The 18,863-nt window shown below is 41.9% G+C and overlaps 1 protein-coding gene across 1 annotated transcript in view; it reads left to right on the plus strand.

Annotated features, from left to right (window-relative positions):
• METAP1D (methionyl aminopeptidase type 1D, mitochondrial) overlaps positions 1 to 18,863 on the plus strand; it is a 91,710-nt gene that overhangs the window by 33,043 nt on the left and 39,804 nt on the right. Inside the window, exons 2-3 of the mRNA XM_054972545.1 lie at positions 11,399 to 11,568; positions 17,545 to 17,694. Of these exons, the coding sequence (XP_054828520.1) occupies positions 11,399 to 11,568; positions 17,545 to 17,694 (320 nt within the window). The remainder of the gene's footprint in view (positions 1 to 11,398; positions 11,569 to 17,544; positions 17,695 to 18,863) is intronic.

Raw genomic sequence — 18,863 nt, forward strand, 5'->3', positions numbered from 1 at the left:
GTGGACAGACAGCCTGTATGTTACAGAGACTCGTAGATGTTTGTGTGTATGAAAAACAGCATAGCCCCTAAGCAGCATTTTTATTACTTCTCATATGACTGAATAGCAGCCACTTAGCTATTCATCTCTATTACATTTTATCCTGGGCTTTCTTCAAGGAGTTCAGTGGGGGTGTAAATGGTACTCCCTTCCTCTCTTTTATCCTCACAACAACCCAGTGAAGTAGGCTACAGTAAAAGAGAGTGACTGGACTAGGGTTGCCAGCCTCCAGGTGGTACCACCAATATCAGATAGGCTCGCCCTGGTACGAATAGAACTGCAAAAGTGGGAAAACCCACCCGGGAGGTACAAGAATGTCAATATCAACAATCAATGCATAAAGTGCTGTCTCATATATTTATACTTAGTATACTCCAGGTGGTGGCTGGAGATCTCCCAGAATTACAACTGATCTCCAAGCCACAGGGATCAGTTCCTCTGGAGAAAATGGCTGCTTTGGAGGGTATACTCTATGGCATTATACTCCATTGAAGCCCCTCCCCAAATTCCACTCTTTCCAGGCTCCACCCCCAAAATCTCCAGGAATTTCCCAACCTGGACCTGGCAACCCTAGACTGGACCCACGTTGCCTAGCAAGGCTCGTGGTTGAGTGAGGGTTCGAACCTTGTCTTCCTTGGTCCTAGTCGAAGACCCTACTACTATATCATGTTTGCCATATAAGAGAAAGAAGAGAGGGACATCATTTAGATGAGAGCTAAACCTGCATTTAGTGGGACCAAACTCTATTCCAAATTACAGCCCTGGCAGTTTTTCCTCATAGAGCATGGCGGGAGCCCATGAGAACTGATCCAGACCTCCTGTGTCCAAAGCCTTTCTTCAGAATGCACATTACGAGTTGTTTGGCTTTATGTGCTGCTAGTGTGTGCCATGGAAACTGTGTGTATGTAGGTGATATATAGATATATGTGATGTGTGTATGTATATATGATATAGATGGGGCTTTTTTTCAGCTGGAACGCGGTGGAACAGAGTTCCGGCACCTCTTGAAAATGGTCACCTGACTGGTGTCCCCGCCCCCTGATCTCCAGACAGAAGGGAGTTTAGATTGCCCTCCGTGCCAAGTGGAGGGCAATTTAAACTCCACTCAAGTGGCTCAGAGGGCAATCTAAACTCCCCTCTGTCTGGAGATCAGGGGGCGAGGCCACTAGCCATGTAACCATTTTCACCAAGGGCGATTTAAACTTTAAAAAACTCCTCCTTTGTTCCAGCTGACCCAAAGTGATGTCATTGTGCGGTCCTGAGTTCCACCACTGAGTTCCACCACCTCTTTTCCCAGAAAAAAAGCCCTGGATATAGATATATAGATGATGCTTTAGATACATTTAAACAATTTAGGTGGTGCTTTTAATTTGCCCGATTTGTCTTCATACTCACTGTGGGCAGATCAAGATCCCCCCCCCTTTTTTTCCCCTGATGGGGAACTGAGACTGAAGCAGTAAATATAAGGTGAAGAAATTACTTTTTTTTTAATGAATTGAGGATTGGGCTGTGAGAGACACCAATTTACCTAAAACCACAGGTCCTGCTTGAAAGCAGATTGAGACTAGTATCCCAGACAGTAGGGTTGCTATTTCCAGGATGGGAAATTCCTGGAGATTTGGGGGGTGGAGCCTGGAGAGGGCAAGGTTTGAGGAGAGGAGAGACCTCAGCATGGCATAATGCCATAGAATCCACCTTCCAAAGCAGCCATTTTCTCCAGGGGAACTGATCTCTGTGGCCTAGAGATCAGTTGTGATTCCAGGATATCTCCAACCCCCACCTGGAGGCTGGCAACTCACAGGTCCCAAATGGGCTTTCATTACTTAACCACCACCTTCTCACCTTTTTGAATTAATGTGGTAACATTTGGGGTTTTACTTAGAATTTGTGATAAGTGAACATTTCCAATTTTCTTTTGTGTGGTGTTTGTGGAGAACAGGGGAGGGGAGTGGACTGTATGTGGAGTGTCTTTTGTGGAAAGAGGGTGGGTTTTTTTTGAGGGGGGGGAGTTAAATTGTGGCGTTTTAAATTGCCTTGTGCTATGAGGAAATGCAGGATATAATCCCATGACTTGGATTGAGTGATTTTACAGGTTAGTGGTACAAATCACTTTCTTTAGAACCTGATAATGCCAAAGGTCTGTGAGGATATGAAAGGTTAAGAAGATTCCCAGATCCTGCCTCTTTTGATGGCCTAAAAAATATGATCTGTTCACAAGGGAAGCAGAGGGGAGGGAGGCTACTTCCTGTCTGTCGTATCAGGCCTCAGGGAGCCTCCAGGGCATTTGCAACTAGTGTTTGTGGAGAGTGGAGGAGAAGGAGAGTGGCCCACATGTGAATTGTCTTCCTTTGGGCTAAACGTTTCTTCTAAGGGGCCTGTCCGCAGCCATGATTTCCTGCCCGTGGAGGCAATGGGTGGAAAAAGCATCTGGAGCAAGAGAGTCTCTCTCTCTCTCTCTCTCCCTCTCTCTCTTTACCAGCTTGCTTCCTGCAAGTTAAATTGGAAGGCCTTGTCTGTGCAAATAGATTTCAAAATAGAGCCTGCCCTTTGACTGTCTCCATAATTGCACAGTTCTTGCAGTGTTTTATTTGGCTGCCAGAGTAGTTAACCCCTGAAGGAAGGGACCGAGGATGGTGTGATCAGCACGGGGGTGCAGACATGCCTGTGTTGAATGCCCCTTTGTTTCAAGAAGCCAAGACCCTCCTCCTGCTAAAAATTGTTACATGCAGAAAAGTTGACTTAAGAGATACCCTGGTTCCTTAGTGTAAGGAGGTGGCATTAAACATCAAGGAATGGAGGGGGAAAGAAAATGTTTCATTGCTTTGATGTAATCAACATCTGTCAACAGGCTGGATTTGCTTTTTGTTTAATTTCAAGGGCTCTTGTCTCCCCCCCCCTTTGCCCCAATCAGGTTGAGCTTCTGCCTGAGGCACTCCCTGTGTTGTTTCTTGCTTTTGCCAAATGTACAGGTTATTGCGTATGAAATGTGAGCCCCACATCTTCTGCACATGCTACCCTTTCATCTTCCATGGCGTAGTCTTCCAGCACATGTGCCACTCTCACATAACAGAGATATGGCAATATCAGGATCACGTGGGTTTTTCTTTGTAACAATAACCTAGGCAGTTGTTTATCCTGCAGCGCAAAAGTTAGAATTGCAGCTGCGAACATTTGAACGATTTAATATCTTTAAAAGCCTGGAGTCATCATAGATAAAAACTTCCATATTGTGGTTTGGACTCCATGGAACTTTCTGAACTGACCTACTGTAAACTCATGGCGTTGGGAGGATTTTTATAAGCTTAAATTAGCTCGTCGTGAAACACAATTGCCTAACGCGGGAGAAACCGATTGGATCGTTCATTTGTTCATACACTATTCTAATATATCGAAATGTGTACAAAATCATTTAGCAATTAAATTTTTTTCAAAACATGGTTTTAAGCAAATCTCCAAACTATTTGGAATCTGGCTCAAGTACTAGTGGGAAGTATTTGGAACAGGTAAGCACAGCACTGTTGGAAAGAGCTAATGGTTTAGTTATACAAAACTTTATTAATTCACTAGTCAGTTGCTTATAAAGGCCCCATTATGGTGTTGTGTAGTGGTTAGAGTGTCAATCTAGCATCTGAGAGACCCAAGTTTTAAATCTCAATCTGACACTGAAGTTTGTTGGGTAACTCTGAGCCAGTTGCCCACTTTCAGCAGAACCAGCCTCACAGGAGGATAAAATGGGTCTCCGATTAGGTGAAAGGCAGAGTAGAAAATAAATAAATAAATAAATAAATAGGATTTAGGTTCATATGTTTTTGATATATTTGGTGGTGTCTACAATCTTGTATCACAATTTTACAATATTTAAATTGTTTACTCTCTCTGTCTCTCTCTGTTTCTGTCTCTCTCTATATATACATTAGGTGTTGCTTTTATTTATACTGTGGTTTCTTCTGTGGCAAATTTACAACCGCTTAATTGAAAGGTTAACTAAACAGGTTTTAATAGCTTGATGAAACACGAGAGCACTTGCGCTAATGTGTGTTGAAAATAACATGGACTTCTAGTTATTGGAAGATCTGGTTATTAATGGAATAGGCTGCAGCTCTCTGAAAACACAAAGCAATTATTTCTGCAACTGTTAAATAAGAAACACTTTAAAAGGAGTCGTAGCCAACCTTTCCCTTGGAGTTGGAGGGAGAAGGTGGCGATGGTAGGGGTGGAGAAGTAAAGAATCTTGTTGACCGAAAAGAAAAGTCAGATTTGAATTACTAAAATCAACTTAATTAAGGGTCATAATGGAAGTACACGTAAAACTCCTTACTACTCAGTGGGTGAAATGGGAGCATTTCATTATATAGTGTCGCATGCATGAACACATAACAATTAAATGGACCTAGAGTAAAGAGGCTAATGAATTTGGGGCACGCTGCCTGCTGTAAAATGAAAATCACCCCCATCCTTGTCTTTCTCGTACTGTGTTTATCCTCTTTAGGTAAATCCATTTTAAAAAGATAGTCAAGTATGGTTTTCATAAAAAGATTTTGTTTCAGGTGCACATAGAGGGGGAGAACCCCTTGTTTATTACTAAGTGCTAGTTAATATAACAAGGATTTGCTGAGGAGGTCCATCCATGGTGAGACGCGTTCCTGTTGTTTTCTTGTTCACTGTGGTTATGAATAAGTTCTCTTTGAACCATTTAAAAAATGCTGATGGGATTTTGTTGTTGTTTTGAACACGGCTATTACTTACTACACGATATTATTTAAAAAATTATTTATTCTTTGGAATTTCTGCGACATATTTGCAGTCTCAGGGGGAAACCAATGCTATATCATTTTTAGGAGCGGGGGTTGTGCTGCAGTTTTGAGGTTGTTGTTGTTTTTCATCTGTTTTTCCAGTGAGGTTTGTTCTCTGTTTCTGGTAGAAGCATTTCCCCAAAACTGGAACTGCCTCCCCTGGTAGGCATTCAGTCTTGACCAAACCCATGGGCAGATATCTACAGCTAAAGCTGAATTGCCACTCTCAAATCCCTAAACCCACATTTTGTAATTCTTTAAGATGTACAATTAGAATTCCGAACAGCTTGATGCACAGAGAGGCTGTCAATTGTAGAGTAAACAGGAGTAAACAGAATTTGACACGGGCATACATGTCTGTACAGTGGGAGGATGGTGGGGTTTGGCTGTGTGAACTAGGTTGGGGAACACAGCCGGTTGCAGCTGTCTCTAGTGATTGATGATGTTGGTGTATCAAATTGACTGTGAATGTTGGAGCTTGGAAAACAGAGTATAGATTTGGAGATTGTTAAAAGTGTATCATTTGAAATGAAAACATGCTGATCCACTGGTTCTTAAGACCAAACGCATGTAGATTTCCTTTGTGCCCTCCCTTTCTCAACCTTGTTTTCTTAAGCTCGCTTTACAGGGCTTCAAACAGAGCGGTTTGATTTTACGTGAGTGTGTTTCCTATATAGTTGATGGCAAGGCTCTTCTTTGTAGCACTGCCGGGTCCTATTCTGTGCTGTAGGTTAGTGCAACACGAGTCTCTGCTGGGAGACAAATGAACCAGCTTGCTGTTAAAGGGGAAAAATCCTTGCTACAACTTGCAGCAGTCACAAGAGGGAGCTGGGGACTTGCTCCACAGGCTTTAGGATAGAGCAGAGACTGCTAGCCTTACGTCCCCCTCCCCACACCATTAACCCTCTCCCCCGTGTAGCATTTTTGCAGAGTGCTGAAATAGCAATGCTGCTTATACCTGCTGCTTTGATACAGGAGGGCAAATCTTGCCGTATCCTCATGCCAAAGCAATTGGCTGGGGGCTTATGCCAGTCTCTGAAGCCCAGGGGGCAGGGGATGGCCCTGTGCTCTGCCATGTCTGCAGAGCATAGAGGCATGTTCTTAATGTGACTTGTTCTTTCATTCTGACGCATAAGAAACAGCAAGTGGAAGATTCCCCCCCCCCCGGCATAATACCTTATTATTATTTTATTTGTTGCGAAGTGATCTGAACCCAAGTCCAGTCTTCTGATGTTTGTACGGAGCCTCATGCCATAGAACTGAAAAGGGTGCTGCTTCCTTTTTCTGCCCCCCACCCTCTCTTTAAATATCCATGTATAGTCTGATGGTCTCAGGTACATTGGAAGCAAGACACTTCTCTTAGAGGCAGACTTCGAAATATACCTCTGTGACGGACGGACTATCACTGCCTAATTTGCAACAGACTTCTAAGTTTAAAGATTTGGTCTGAGTTGACTTGTAAATGGCTTCTTTTGAAGTGGCTTTTAGTTTAATCACACACATACATAAACACATCCTCCATTACTGTATCGAGCAACAGAGGACCCACTGGCACTCTTTGTTCTTTCCCGTCCACAAAGAAGACTGGGAATCCTGCTTGCAATTGGATTTCATCCCTTGTTGCTTAGCCAAGTAACTGGATGAGAGGGCACTAGCATGAGGTGGTCATGAAGAGGAAGGCCTGTGAGAGCTGGCTCTCCTTAGGGTTGCCATCCTCCAGATGAGGCCTGGAGATCTTTTCCATCAGTTCCCCTGGAGGAAACAGCTGGTTAGGAGGGTGGGCTCTGTGGAATTATACCCCGCTGAGGCCCTTCCCCTCCTCTCAAACCCTGCCTTCCCCAGGTTCCACCCTCAAATCTGCAGGAATTTCCCAGCCTGGAGTTGGCAACTCTAGTCTACTTGTTTATCATCGTTTAACTTAACACTTGATTATTATTTATTAAAATATTTACATCCCACCTTTCCTTGTGGCTTAAGGCAGCGTACAAAGGACAATTTAAAATGTACAGAATAAAATAAAATCCTAGATCTACTCCTCCCCGCCTCTCTGAATACCTTGTGGTCTATACCCTGTTAAAAGCCCTCACAAATAAAATGGCTTGCAGTACCTCCTGAAAATTTCTTGAGGAAGCGTCCGCTTCACCTCTTCAGGTAGCCTGTTGCACAGCTTGGGGAGCTACAATGGAAAAGGCTCTAGTTGCCACCAGGCAGGCTACCTTAAGCAGAGGGAATTAGCAGGTGGCAACCTGTGGACTGCAACTGGCACATGGGGATGTATGAGAAGACTTATTCTGCACAACTTCTTGAATAGAATAGAGAACATGAATAGAGAACAGCAGTTCAAATCTACCTGGCATTTTACACAACTTCTAGGCACTCTTTAAGGGCAGGGCCTGCAATGTCCTTCCCCGCAGAAGTGTTCTGTAGCACTTGAAAGCTTGCTTGTCCTGTTTTGCTTTATTTAGTTTGGCCTCAAGGAGCTGACTTTTTCGGTTTAGGTTTAGTTGACATGTTCTGATTCAGCTGAAGAAGAGAGAGAAAGGGGCTTGCCTACAACAGGCAGGCTACCGTAATTTGTTGTCTGTCTACCCAACAATGATTCCTGGTTGAGCTTCAGATAAGAGGAGAAAGTTCTTGGTGATGTTGCTGCAGCAGGACTTGGTGGTGGCTTGGAAATAGAAAGAAAACTCAAGACCAAAAGCATACAAAACAGAGGAGATAATGGCGCCTCGGACACAAATCTATCAAGGAGCCTAGTTACATGCTCACTGATTTGAATGGGAAGATTAGGAGATCCATCATCACAGAATTAAGTTTGAGACCCAAGCAGAAGGACATCTTGGCAGGACAGAGATACTGGATTAGGCAAATTTAGAGGGATCACAGATGTGTGGGGGTGGGGGGAAGGGGGGAATAGCAGGCTGTAATAACTTGTGCAAAGCGAGTCCAGTGGCATCTTACAGACCAACAAGTTTTTCAGAGTGTTCGCTTCACAGGTTGGTCATGAGGTCATATGAAATAAGGATTGAAAAATGTTCACTACTAAAGTGCTGCAGTCAACTGTAGTTATCATCATAAATATGTTTTGGATAAAATACTTGCAGAAATCAGAAGCCGTGTGAGAACAAGATGTGTCCCTCTAGATTCTCTCCCTGAGTCATTAGGGGCCATGTGTGTGGGGGGTGAGATGAAAAAGGAAAGAATCACCAAAGGAGAAGAGATGGCTGGAAGAGACTGTAAAGAAAGTCCTTCTGTTATAAAGGAAAGAGAATCTGGGTTTGCTTTTATAAGACATTAGAAGATGGTGTAATGGAAGTTGCTTTTTCTTGTTTTTAGGAGCAAAGAGCTACTTTTTAGTATATTCTCTTTGTAATTAACCATTAGGCTAATTAACCATTAGGCTAAGACTGCAGTAGAGTACTGCCCCAGCTGAATTAGGGCGCCTGTTAGAGTGTAATTATCAGAGAATACCTCTGATAATGTGTTCCTATCAAGCTCTTCAAGTGGGGGCCTCTTTTGAGGTTCCCAATTGCTCAGTAGTTGCTCCAGTTATGACAGAGGAACAAAGACCATAGTTCAGGCTGGGAAGAAACTGAAAATACTCGTAGTCTGCACAAAGAGAAAAACAGACAACTATGTACCTTGCCAGAGACAGTATAACTTGAATGAACCAGAGGGACTGAGAGGTGCCTGGGTTTAGGCCCAGGCTGCTTCCCTGCTTCCATTCTCTTCTGCTTCCTACTGTCCCAGAAAATATAAAGGTTCCTTGAGTAAGTTCTGATGCCTAGTTCCATCTCTCTCTTTCTTGAGTCTTCTGCGTTGCTCACGAGTCTCTGCATTTTGGGTCCTTATGTCAACCCATTTGTACACAGGAAGTTTTGTTCCCCAGGACAACTGCTTTTTCGGTCCTTATGTCAACCCATTTGTACATAGGAAGTTTTGTTCCCCAGGACAACTGCATTTTGGGTCCTTATGTCAACCCATTTGTACATAGGACGTTTTGTTCTCCAGGACAACTGCATTTTGGGTCCTTATGTCAACCCATTTGTACATAGGAAGTTTTGTTCCCCAGGACAACTTTTTATGTAGTTTCTTCTTCTTCTTCTTCTTCTTCTTCTTTTGCTGGAATGAGATGATTCCTGTATTATTATTCCTCCTTGTCTTTGTATATGCATTAGAAGGCATAGACAAATGAGATAGTATATCTCAGGCTCCCTGACAGGGTTGTGAACCATTGTCTAGTGGCTTAAATTTGCATGCCTCTGTCACATACAGATATTACTTGTGTTCCTACAAGCCATCCTTAAAGATCCTTAAATCCTAAAGACATACAGGAAAACAGTTACAGGTTGACTCCTAATATAAGAAGCAATCTTCTCTGCTTCTTGATTACCATAGGATGTCCTCCATAAATTTCAAGCTCCTCTGAGAAAACTGGATTGAGCTCTCCCTCTCCATTCCTGTCCCATTTGTCCGTGTACTATACTTGCGGCATAATGGAAAGTAAGAACTTGCCCATAATATGTTGGGCCTCTGCCGTCCCTTGAGGTGCTATACAAATCCAAGCAATTTTCCCTTGCTTGCCACTTGTCAAAATCTGGAAAGAACATTATGAACCCTGCAGAAATTCTTAAAATGGCAGCTCCTATTCACTCAGGCCTTTTGTTCTGTATTTTTTGGGCTCCTGAAAGGAATGTCCCACTGTTCTAATTAAAATAAATGGGTGACAGACAGGCTTCTGTATTTCATACATTCTATGGAATACTGGAGGGGGGGAGCATAAAAGAAGCCAAATATTTTTATAAATGTAGAAGAAAAATGTTTCTACCATAGCTACAAAGGCTATATTTTTGTAGAAGAAAAAGTGGTAGAACCAAAATGCTAAAATCCCTGAAGGAAGGAAACAAAATCAACCTTTTCTAAAACCGGATTTTTAAACAATTTAAAATAAATCACTGAATGGGACTAGAAGACATAAGAAAGATATCTGCGTCAATATGGAGATAACTCTACACGATGTGTCAATGTGTCTTTTCAATTTATTTTGATCATGGCATTCTTGAAATGCTTGAAAAGCAGTACAATAAAGACAGCAACCACAGCCCCTTGGCTTTATTTAAGGTTTGCAATAAATGATGATCATTGTCAAAACTTAAGGCTCGCAAACCAAATATGCTGATCCAAATGTGTTCAACTTCATCCTAACTGTAGGGACCATGGGATTTACTCCCAGTTTCAACCATAGATAATGACCAGGTGAGCTACTTGGCCCAGTAGAAGGAAGGGAATGAGGGTGAAATCAATAGATTTCAGAATTATCATCTCCTTCTTCTTGAGTTTAGGATACTGATTGATCCTTTCTTCTGGCATGCCCAGAATCTAGCTATTCAGCACTGTTTGCTACCATTTCTCCTTGGTACTCCGGTACCAAATTCTCTCAAAGACAGAAGTCCTTTAATAGCCACCTCCCACAGCAGGCCCCCATATCACACCAGTAATTTTACAGGGTATCCCTTGCACTATAAGGGGAGGGTTTTGCTGGGGTGGGTGAGCATAGGGGGCTACCGCAGGAGAAAAGTTCTGTTCTACCCAGGGCTTTTTTTCTGGGAAAAGAGGTGGTGGAACTCAGTGGGTGGCCCTTGGAGAAAATGGTCACATGGCTGGTGGCCCCATCCGCTGATCTCCAGACAGAGGGGAGTTTAGATTGCCCTCCGCACTGCTGACACAGGGCAATCTAAACTCCCCTCTGTCTGGAGATCAGGGGGTGGGGGCACCAGCCATGTGACCATTTTCAAGCGGTTCCGGAACTCCGTTCCACCGCGTTCCAGCTGAAAAAAAGCCCTGGTTCTACCTGTGGAGCTCTGCTCATGGATCATTGGCTCCAACTGAAACGATATCTGTGTTCTTATTTATAGTCTAAAGCCATATGGTAACAGTATGAAAATTGATTATGGGAAGTATTTACAGAGATTAAGGATAAATAAAGTTATAGGAACAAATTGCCAAAGCGATAATGAAAATCTCTCATCATCGAAGAACAAATTCCGGAGTAGGTTCTTTACTGACTATGATGACAGGAAAAAGAATCTCCACAGGATTTGCCTAAGGTTGACGAGGATAAATTAATGAAGTGAGAAAGACTTTGATGCAGACACAAATCATGATAACAAACTAACTGATTTCCTTTGTTTGGCTATGACTGGTTGTCTTCTCTGGGAAACTTCAGCTAATCCTTAGGGCATATTGAATAAAACTTTTGTGCCTGACCTTGCTAGGACTGAGTTATTTAACTGTGACGTGATTGACCTGGTATGGTAAAATACGGATAAGTAAAATGCTGCCTTCTAGTATATGGACAAGTTTGCTAAAACTCTTTGACCCTGAAGCTTAGACAAGATGATCTCAAGGTCAATTCCAGTTCCACTATTCTGTGATAGTACATATACTTGAAGAGGGTTGATTTTCATACATGACACAGATTTTGTTTGTTTTTAATATGACTGTAATGTAGTAATCTGATAAGGTCTGTTTAACCATTTCTTTATGCTATATATACCAATCCACAGGTTGTGTGACTGGCTGCCAGCGACTTTTCCCTTCATCAGTTAATCATATCTACTTACACAAGCAGTCAAGCATTGAGCAAAGAAGATATCTCTTTTTCCGGAGACAAAGAAATGCTCCTTATAGTGTAGTCTGGCCAGCTACAGTTTCTCCAGCTCATCCAGTTCCTAAGGTACTGTAATTTCTATTATCTGATTCTTTTTTCAGTCAATATAAAGGTTGACTGCACGACTGATCAAGTACATTCATCCCCGACAGCTGGGAGTTTGAATCATGGTTTTTGTTACCACGGCTGAGATTTGATATTGGAACACACTGCTGCACCAAAGTTGTCTACTCCCCGCTATGCTAAAGAGAGTACCAAATCAATTTCTCAGCCAGTTTAAATCTGATGCTCCTTCAGCTGCTGCAAACCAAATGTGAAGGTTTTTTTTTTTTTTGGTCTCTCTTTTTTATAAAAAGGTATTGTGCGATTGGCTGCAAGTCAAGTGAATAGGAACTGACCACACTTGCACAAAATCACAATCCTTTCGGGGTGCTTATTTTAAAAACCAGGGCAAGCTTTAAAACCATCTTTGTCCACCTGCAGCTTTGTTGGTTTAATTTCTAAGTCAAATGAAACGCATATTAAAATGTCAGTCAGCTGCCCCTGCTATATACTTTTATCAAGTAAACTTTCTTGTTGACAGTTAATCTCTTGGATGGGAAAAAATAAGAATATTTCCAGCTTTTGAATCCATATTCAAGAGTTATTCGGTGTGATGGTATTGCTATTTTTCTTTTTTAGTACTTACGAGTGCCATCTATTTAGTAGTTATAGTATATATTCAGTCATTCATATGTATATTTACTCAGAAGATGATTTCAGTGGTGCTTACTTCCATTTAACTATAACTGGGAACACAGCCTGATCCAATGCACATTTATTCAGAAGTAAACCCCATTATTAGGACTAGATCATGTGTAAGTTGTTGTTGTTATTATTATTAAGTCCAAAGGAAGTTGGCATAGAGTTGCAGACTTAAAAACATTTGAGAGAGCATTTTTGTTACGCCTAAATAAATGTATTTTGATTTATCATTACAATCAAGACAAAGCACTGGGTCATCCAACAACTTTGGACACAGTGATTTAACAGAAGGCATTGCAGGAGGGATGAAATAATTGTTTACTAATTTATATACTATTTTTACTTGCAAAAGGCCATTCTTCAACTTTCTAAATATTTATTTAGAACATTTATATGCCACTTCTTCAAAAACCTGTGTAAGGCAGCTGACAAAGTGAAACATTATTAAATCATTAAAATAATAAACATAATTAAAATGAACAATACATTGGCTAGATTTCTGTGGGTGCAGGGGATGATTGTTATTGATTTCTCCCTCCCATGACAACCAAAGCATAACTCAAAATACTACTCCTGGGGGATGGGACACCCTCCCCCATGAATAGCTGGGGGGGGGAGATCAGAGATCTCCCATAAGAAGATTGGCAAAAATTGTACCCCACTCCTTGCAGGATCCAAGCCATTAAAAACCCAGTCAAAACAGGAAAAGTGTATAAAATATTTAACAGATTAAAACAATTCTCAGGTTAGAAACAGATTTTAAAAACAACATTTAAAGATCAAACCCCTTCATTCAAAAGCTAGATAAGAAAAGAAATGTATTGGCTTGGCACCTAAAAGTCTGTGGAGTAGGTGCCATATGAACCTCAAGAGGAAGGGCATTCCACAGGCGAAGAGCTACCACCGAAAAAGCCCTGTCTCTGCCTCACCTCTGAAGGCAGGGGTACAGAGAGTAGACCTCATGAAGAGAATGTTAACTGGTGAGCTGGACAGTATGGGAGAAGGTGGTCCTTCAAGTACTGTGCTACGTTGAAAGAGATTTCTAATTCCCATTCTACAGATGGATGGTAGAGGCCAAGTGGGATATTTGCCCCTGGATTCCAGCAATTCCACAGATGTTAATTGTAGATGATAACTGTATCTTGGCCCATTCTAGTGGGCATTCTGAATTGTGACTCTTTTGTACATCAGTAGTTCCTGTTAAGCATGTAATGTTCAAACGTTCTTTAGATACTGACCAGCTGAGCATTTCATAGTTAGTGGGAACTGTTTGGACTTTAATGTTGGTCACCTAATATAACTATTCTATCCTCTGGATGTTGCTGGCTTCTGTTATGGAAGCTTTTGAGTTCAGAAAACGTAACAGCAATGGAACCCAACTCTAGATGTCTTCAAATATCTCATAACTGATTGTATAGCACTAGAGATTGTGTTTCGTTCAAGACAGATGTGGTAGCAGACTGTCATATTGAACAGTGGTTCATATAAACGTTCTAATTAACTGTTTTTCAACTATCTTCATCTGTAATGCAAACTCAGCAGATTTCTAAATAAATAGTCATGGGGTAGACATTCTGGTTACCTTCTACCTTATCTGCTACATTGCTTGGATGGTCAGCCATGGCACTAGTCAATGGTATTTATTTCCTTAGCACAAGGTGGCAAGGCTTACTCTGGTTTTGATATTACAAAGCTGAAGGGGAACAGTAAGAGCAACCACATTAGCTCTGTGCTGTGTTTCCAAGGGACAGAGCTCTAGCAACCTACTTTTTCAGGATCTGTCCTATTTTGACTTAGATGGTAACCCTGTGTCTGGTCTACACCACTGAGACAGTAGATGGAGCGCGCATGAATGAACTGTGACGTAGAGCTATGCCACAGATGGAGCCCAGCAACATGGAAGCTTTGTTCACATGCACACACTTTGGCTTGGATCCAGTGATGAGCAAGTGGAAATATAAATGGACTTAATGCACTTCTGCTTGCACGAGCTCTTGTGCAACACCTAGTGCAACACCTCCCTATATATTATAGTGCTCAAAAATAATTTGCACAAGATCTTGCGTATGAGAGAATACAAGCGGGAGTACAAAAAGCTTGACTTACAACCCGTGCTTATTGTGTTGATTTTCTTGTGTTTCCACTTGTGCATGAGATTTAGCATAAGCAGAAATTTTGTACTGGATCCAACCTAAAGTCTCTTTGGCCCCTAAAGGGTTGTTCGGCTGTGTTTGAGCTCATGGCTTATTCTATCCACATCTTATGCCAGACAAGGTTTATTCATTCACTCGAAAGAAGAAATCACATTTTCAGTCAAGAAATCTCTGAGGGTACTGCATATTAGAGAATTGTTCTAGGGCAGGGGACAGGACAAGGAGCAGATACTCTATCGTGCAGCATATTTCTAACCATTTAGGAAGCACTTATTAAAATGGGTGATTATGGAGTGGGTTGATCACAGCTGTTTTTTTCCTCCTAAAATAGACAAAGTAGGGAGCCATGTTGACGTACTGAAAAATTACAAAAACAAACATAGTGTAATTTTTTTTATTAGACCCCACTAAAATATCACAAGCTTTTAAGAGTTCTTTATCAGAATGGTGTTCAGTACAGAAAACAAACAAACAAAAGCCTGGTTGGGGGCTGGGGGGAGAAGAAATATGTTCCAGGGCATGATGCAAGAGCGCTTCTTAAAGGCTTGAAATAGAATACAGGATATGTTACAGAATTAAAATACTTGCCCCTGAGTGCAAAATGGCTTCCAGGATTCACCAAAGACTACTGGGATGAAGAAACAAAATTGAGTAATGTTACCTTGGGAGGACAAATAGAAGCCACAAGAAAACTCTCATTTGGAGATCATTGTTCTTATTTGAAGGAGCACCGTCTTTGGTGGCTGTATTCGGTAAGGTCCCAAATAGACAAAGATTATAGGAAGCCCTGTGATGCGAATATAGTTAACAAAGGCTTACCAGATTTATGTGGAATGTTCAAACCTCCTCATGCTTTGTGACCAAGAGCCAGGCTACAAGAGATGAATCACACGAGGAAGAGCACATGAAGGGAGTCACAATGTTAGCTGGGAAGCTGAATTTTAAAAGAGATAAGAAGGCTTTGTCACAATTTCCCCTCTCTCCAGAGCCAGGGAGATTGCTGCTCAGAGGGTTTGTTAATTTCCTCTTTGCCTCTCCAAGGCTCTGTCAGTTTCACTTCCCCTTCTCTCACTCACTCCTCTTTCCCAGTCTATTGTTTGAAATTAATTTTCTTGTTCCCTGGACTTGGGCCTCTTGTGTGTGGGGTGTGTGTGTGTGTGGGTGTGGGTGTGGGTGTGGCTCTGCCTCCTGCAGTGGCCATGGTATCACCTCCCATGGTGGGTATTCTGTAATTGAGCTCACCACCCTGTCCTGGGACCCCTGCTTTAAAGTGTCTACTCAGTTGTCCCAAATAGGGCATAATTTAGACTCCTTGAGACTGAAATCACCAAAACCCATGTAGTCCAATTACCTGTCTTTAAGAAAGACTGTTCATGCACTAATCCTTCAGACAGGTGTGAAGGTAACTTACAGTGCAATCCTAAACATAGTTAAACTCTTCTAAGTCCACTTTCTTTTTGAGGTCTCAAAACAGGAAGATAGGCGGTATCACTTTGACCCTCTTTTTTACAAGTGCTTATACCAGCTTCCTTTCAGCCCTGTTCACAGGTAAACTCACAACACATCCAAACCTCACAGTGTACCACGTGACGAGAATGTTAGCCACAAAGCTATTCGCTTTGAATTACTGAAGCAAAACCACGTGCTGTGCAGAAGGGCAAAATCTCAGCCAAGCAGTCAGCAGAGATGAGTTTGGAATGTCAGGGACTCCATTTTAGAAATGTAAAAACAGCCAATTTCCAACATGCACTCTAGCAGAGAGAATCAAAGGCACAGAAGGCAGGCACCTACTATGGGAGAAGAGGGAGAAAAAGGTGCTACTCATGGAAATACAATAAGGGTAAAATCTGCTTTCCTCCTGACTCTGGGTGGCCCAGGCTTTTTTGAAAAGCATGTGGGAGTCCCCGTGGCCACAGTGCTACGTTGAGTTCTGGAGGTCTGTGGGAAGAGGCCGTGGTTCAGTGGTAAAACATCTGCCTGGCATGAAAAAGGTTTCATGTTCAATCTCTGGCATCTCCAGTTGAAAAGACCACAGAGTAAGTGATGTGAAAGGCCTTCACATGAGACCCTGGAGAGCAGCTGCCGCTCTGAGCAGACAATGCTGACCTTGATGGACCAAGAGTCTGATTCAGCGTAAGGTGGTTTCATGAGTCCAAATACATGCACCATCTTAACAACAGGCATTGTTTTCAAATAATAATACAAAAAATGCTTCCTTCTTAGCAAAGTTCCTTTTCTCCTCCTGGAGTAACCACACCCATCCCCATCTCTCCTCTGGGACAGTGACTCAGGACTTTCAGGACAAATGTGAGGTGAGAGGGGGCTGGCAGATGTGAGGCCAGCCCCATCTCATTGTAAAAATGTCAATAATAGTCCTGTTTTGCAAGGCTGATTGGGAAACACTTGCCTCAGTCAATTAAATGACTGTTACAGTGGTAAAGGTAGGTAAAGGTAGTCCCCTGTGCAAGCATCGAGTTATTACTGACCCATGGGGGGACGTCGCATCACGATGTTTTCTTGGCAGACTTTTTACACCGGTACAGAGAAATAAACCTCTGTGTAAATTTGAAGGAAAGTCTACAGAACTTCCTCCCTGCCCCTCTCCATTTCACTTAATTTATTTGAAAAAGGTATATGCCGCCTCTCCAACAACCTGCTCCGGGCAGTTTGCAACTTAAACAATGAAAAAAATTCGGTGGGATTTGGGTTTACGTAAGGATGTTGGGATTAAGCTAGATAGCCATTGAAAAACTGATTGATTTAGGTGGCTTTTGTCCATCCATAGCATCATTGTAAAAAAAAAAAAAATGAGGCAGCAAAACAGAAGGAAACATTTGAGTTTTTTCTCTGAGGAGCCTTTGGATAATTTTAAACCTTGGAGTGAAACAGGGCTGCAATATCTTGAATTTCAGTGCTGTAAGGTTAACAGACTATCAGAGTTGCCAGTAACAGGCAACGTTAAGTTCAAAAGGGCAGCCAGAGAAATACTGAGGCAGCCTTGAGGGTTTGCCCTGATGGCTTAGGAAGGTCGCTACCACGACTGAAAGGCCAAGCTGCCATGAAGCAGGAGGCTCTATCTGAGAAAATGATCCCATTGTCATGCTCCCTTTTCCAGTCTTCATTTTCAATCCTTTTTTTCTTCCAGCACATAAAGAAGCCAGACTATGTGACGACAGGCATTGTACCAGACTGGGGAGACTACATAGAAATTAAGAACGAAGATCAGATTCAAGGGCTTCGTCAAGCTTGTCAACTGGCCCGTTACGTCTTGCTTCTAGCTGGGAAGAGTTTAAAGGTAATAGCCACATGAAGGCTGATAAGACTTTGGAAGGCTCTTTTATTTACTTTTTTGGAGTTTTATTTTTAAGGGATTTTTTTCTGGTTAAGTATGCATTCGTATATCTTTTAAAGTGCTTAAGAGAGAGTGTCTTATCTTTGTCCATATGCTTTAGCGTAACATGGTTGTTTAGCAACACTGTGCCCCAATGCCCTTTCCCCCTCTCTAAATCTGCATCAAGGAATCCTAAACTCAGAAGTGAAAGTAATTTCAGAAGTGAAAGTTAGGTCGGTATGCTAAAGTATGGTTTCTGTCTTTGGTTTGTTTTGATTGTAAGTTGAAGGCTTTTTTGAAGGCATGTGCTTTTTTGTGGGGGCAAAGATTCAGTTTGTAGAGGGCCAAAAAACCTGGAAATGGTGTGTGTGTGTGTGTGTGGGGGGAGAGAGAGAGAGAGAGAGAGAGAGAGAGAGAGAGAATACAAAGCCCATACTCTTTTGACAGCTAGTATTATGGAGACCAGAAACTTCTCTACCTCGACTAAAAAAAAAATGAAAACGACGATTGGATTGTAGATTTTGTGTCAGCTTCAAGACTTCATACACCTCAGCATATATCCAAGGCAACGTAAAGTGTACATAACGCCATACATAATTCTAATTATATTTAACTTGAGTTTGATGTACAATTTGAGTATAAATTTCAACGTGCATGTGATTGTCCTAAGATATATGAGACTGTGTTCCTTCACAAAGTAAAATCTCTTTGTTCATGCACCTGCTGTGCATTCATGCAAATAGGACTGAGCTGCTCACTTACTGGCTTACTCTTTTACTGATCTGCTTCCCCTTTGTCTCATAAAGAGGCACATGATGAACTTCAAGACCACTGGTAAAGCACAATGGCCAATTTCAGGAGAACCTGCTTTTCAATAATGTCATTTCAGAAAATGTTTGCATTACTCCCCGCCACACACACACACACACACACACACACACTTTTTATTATTATTATTAAGGAGATTGTATTATGAAGAACCTTATTCAAGACTTTGGAAGACTGAAAAATGTTTTAGAAATCTCCTCTAAGAAATAACACCCAAAAGAATGTTGATCATATGAAGATCTATTGTGTACTGCTGCTGAACAATGGGTCTAGTAAAAGATTATGATTGTACTGTAGTCTGCTCA

This window comes from Eublepharis macularius, chromosome 2 (assembly GCF_028583425.1).
Source record: "Eublepharis macularius isolate TG4126 chromosome 2, MPM_Emac_v1.0, whole genome shotgun sequence".
Taxonomy (NCBI): Eukaryota; Metazoa; Chordata; class Lepidosauria; order Squamata; family Eublepharidae; genus Eublepharis; species Eublepharis macularius.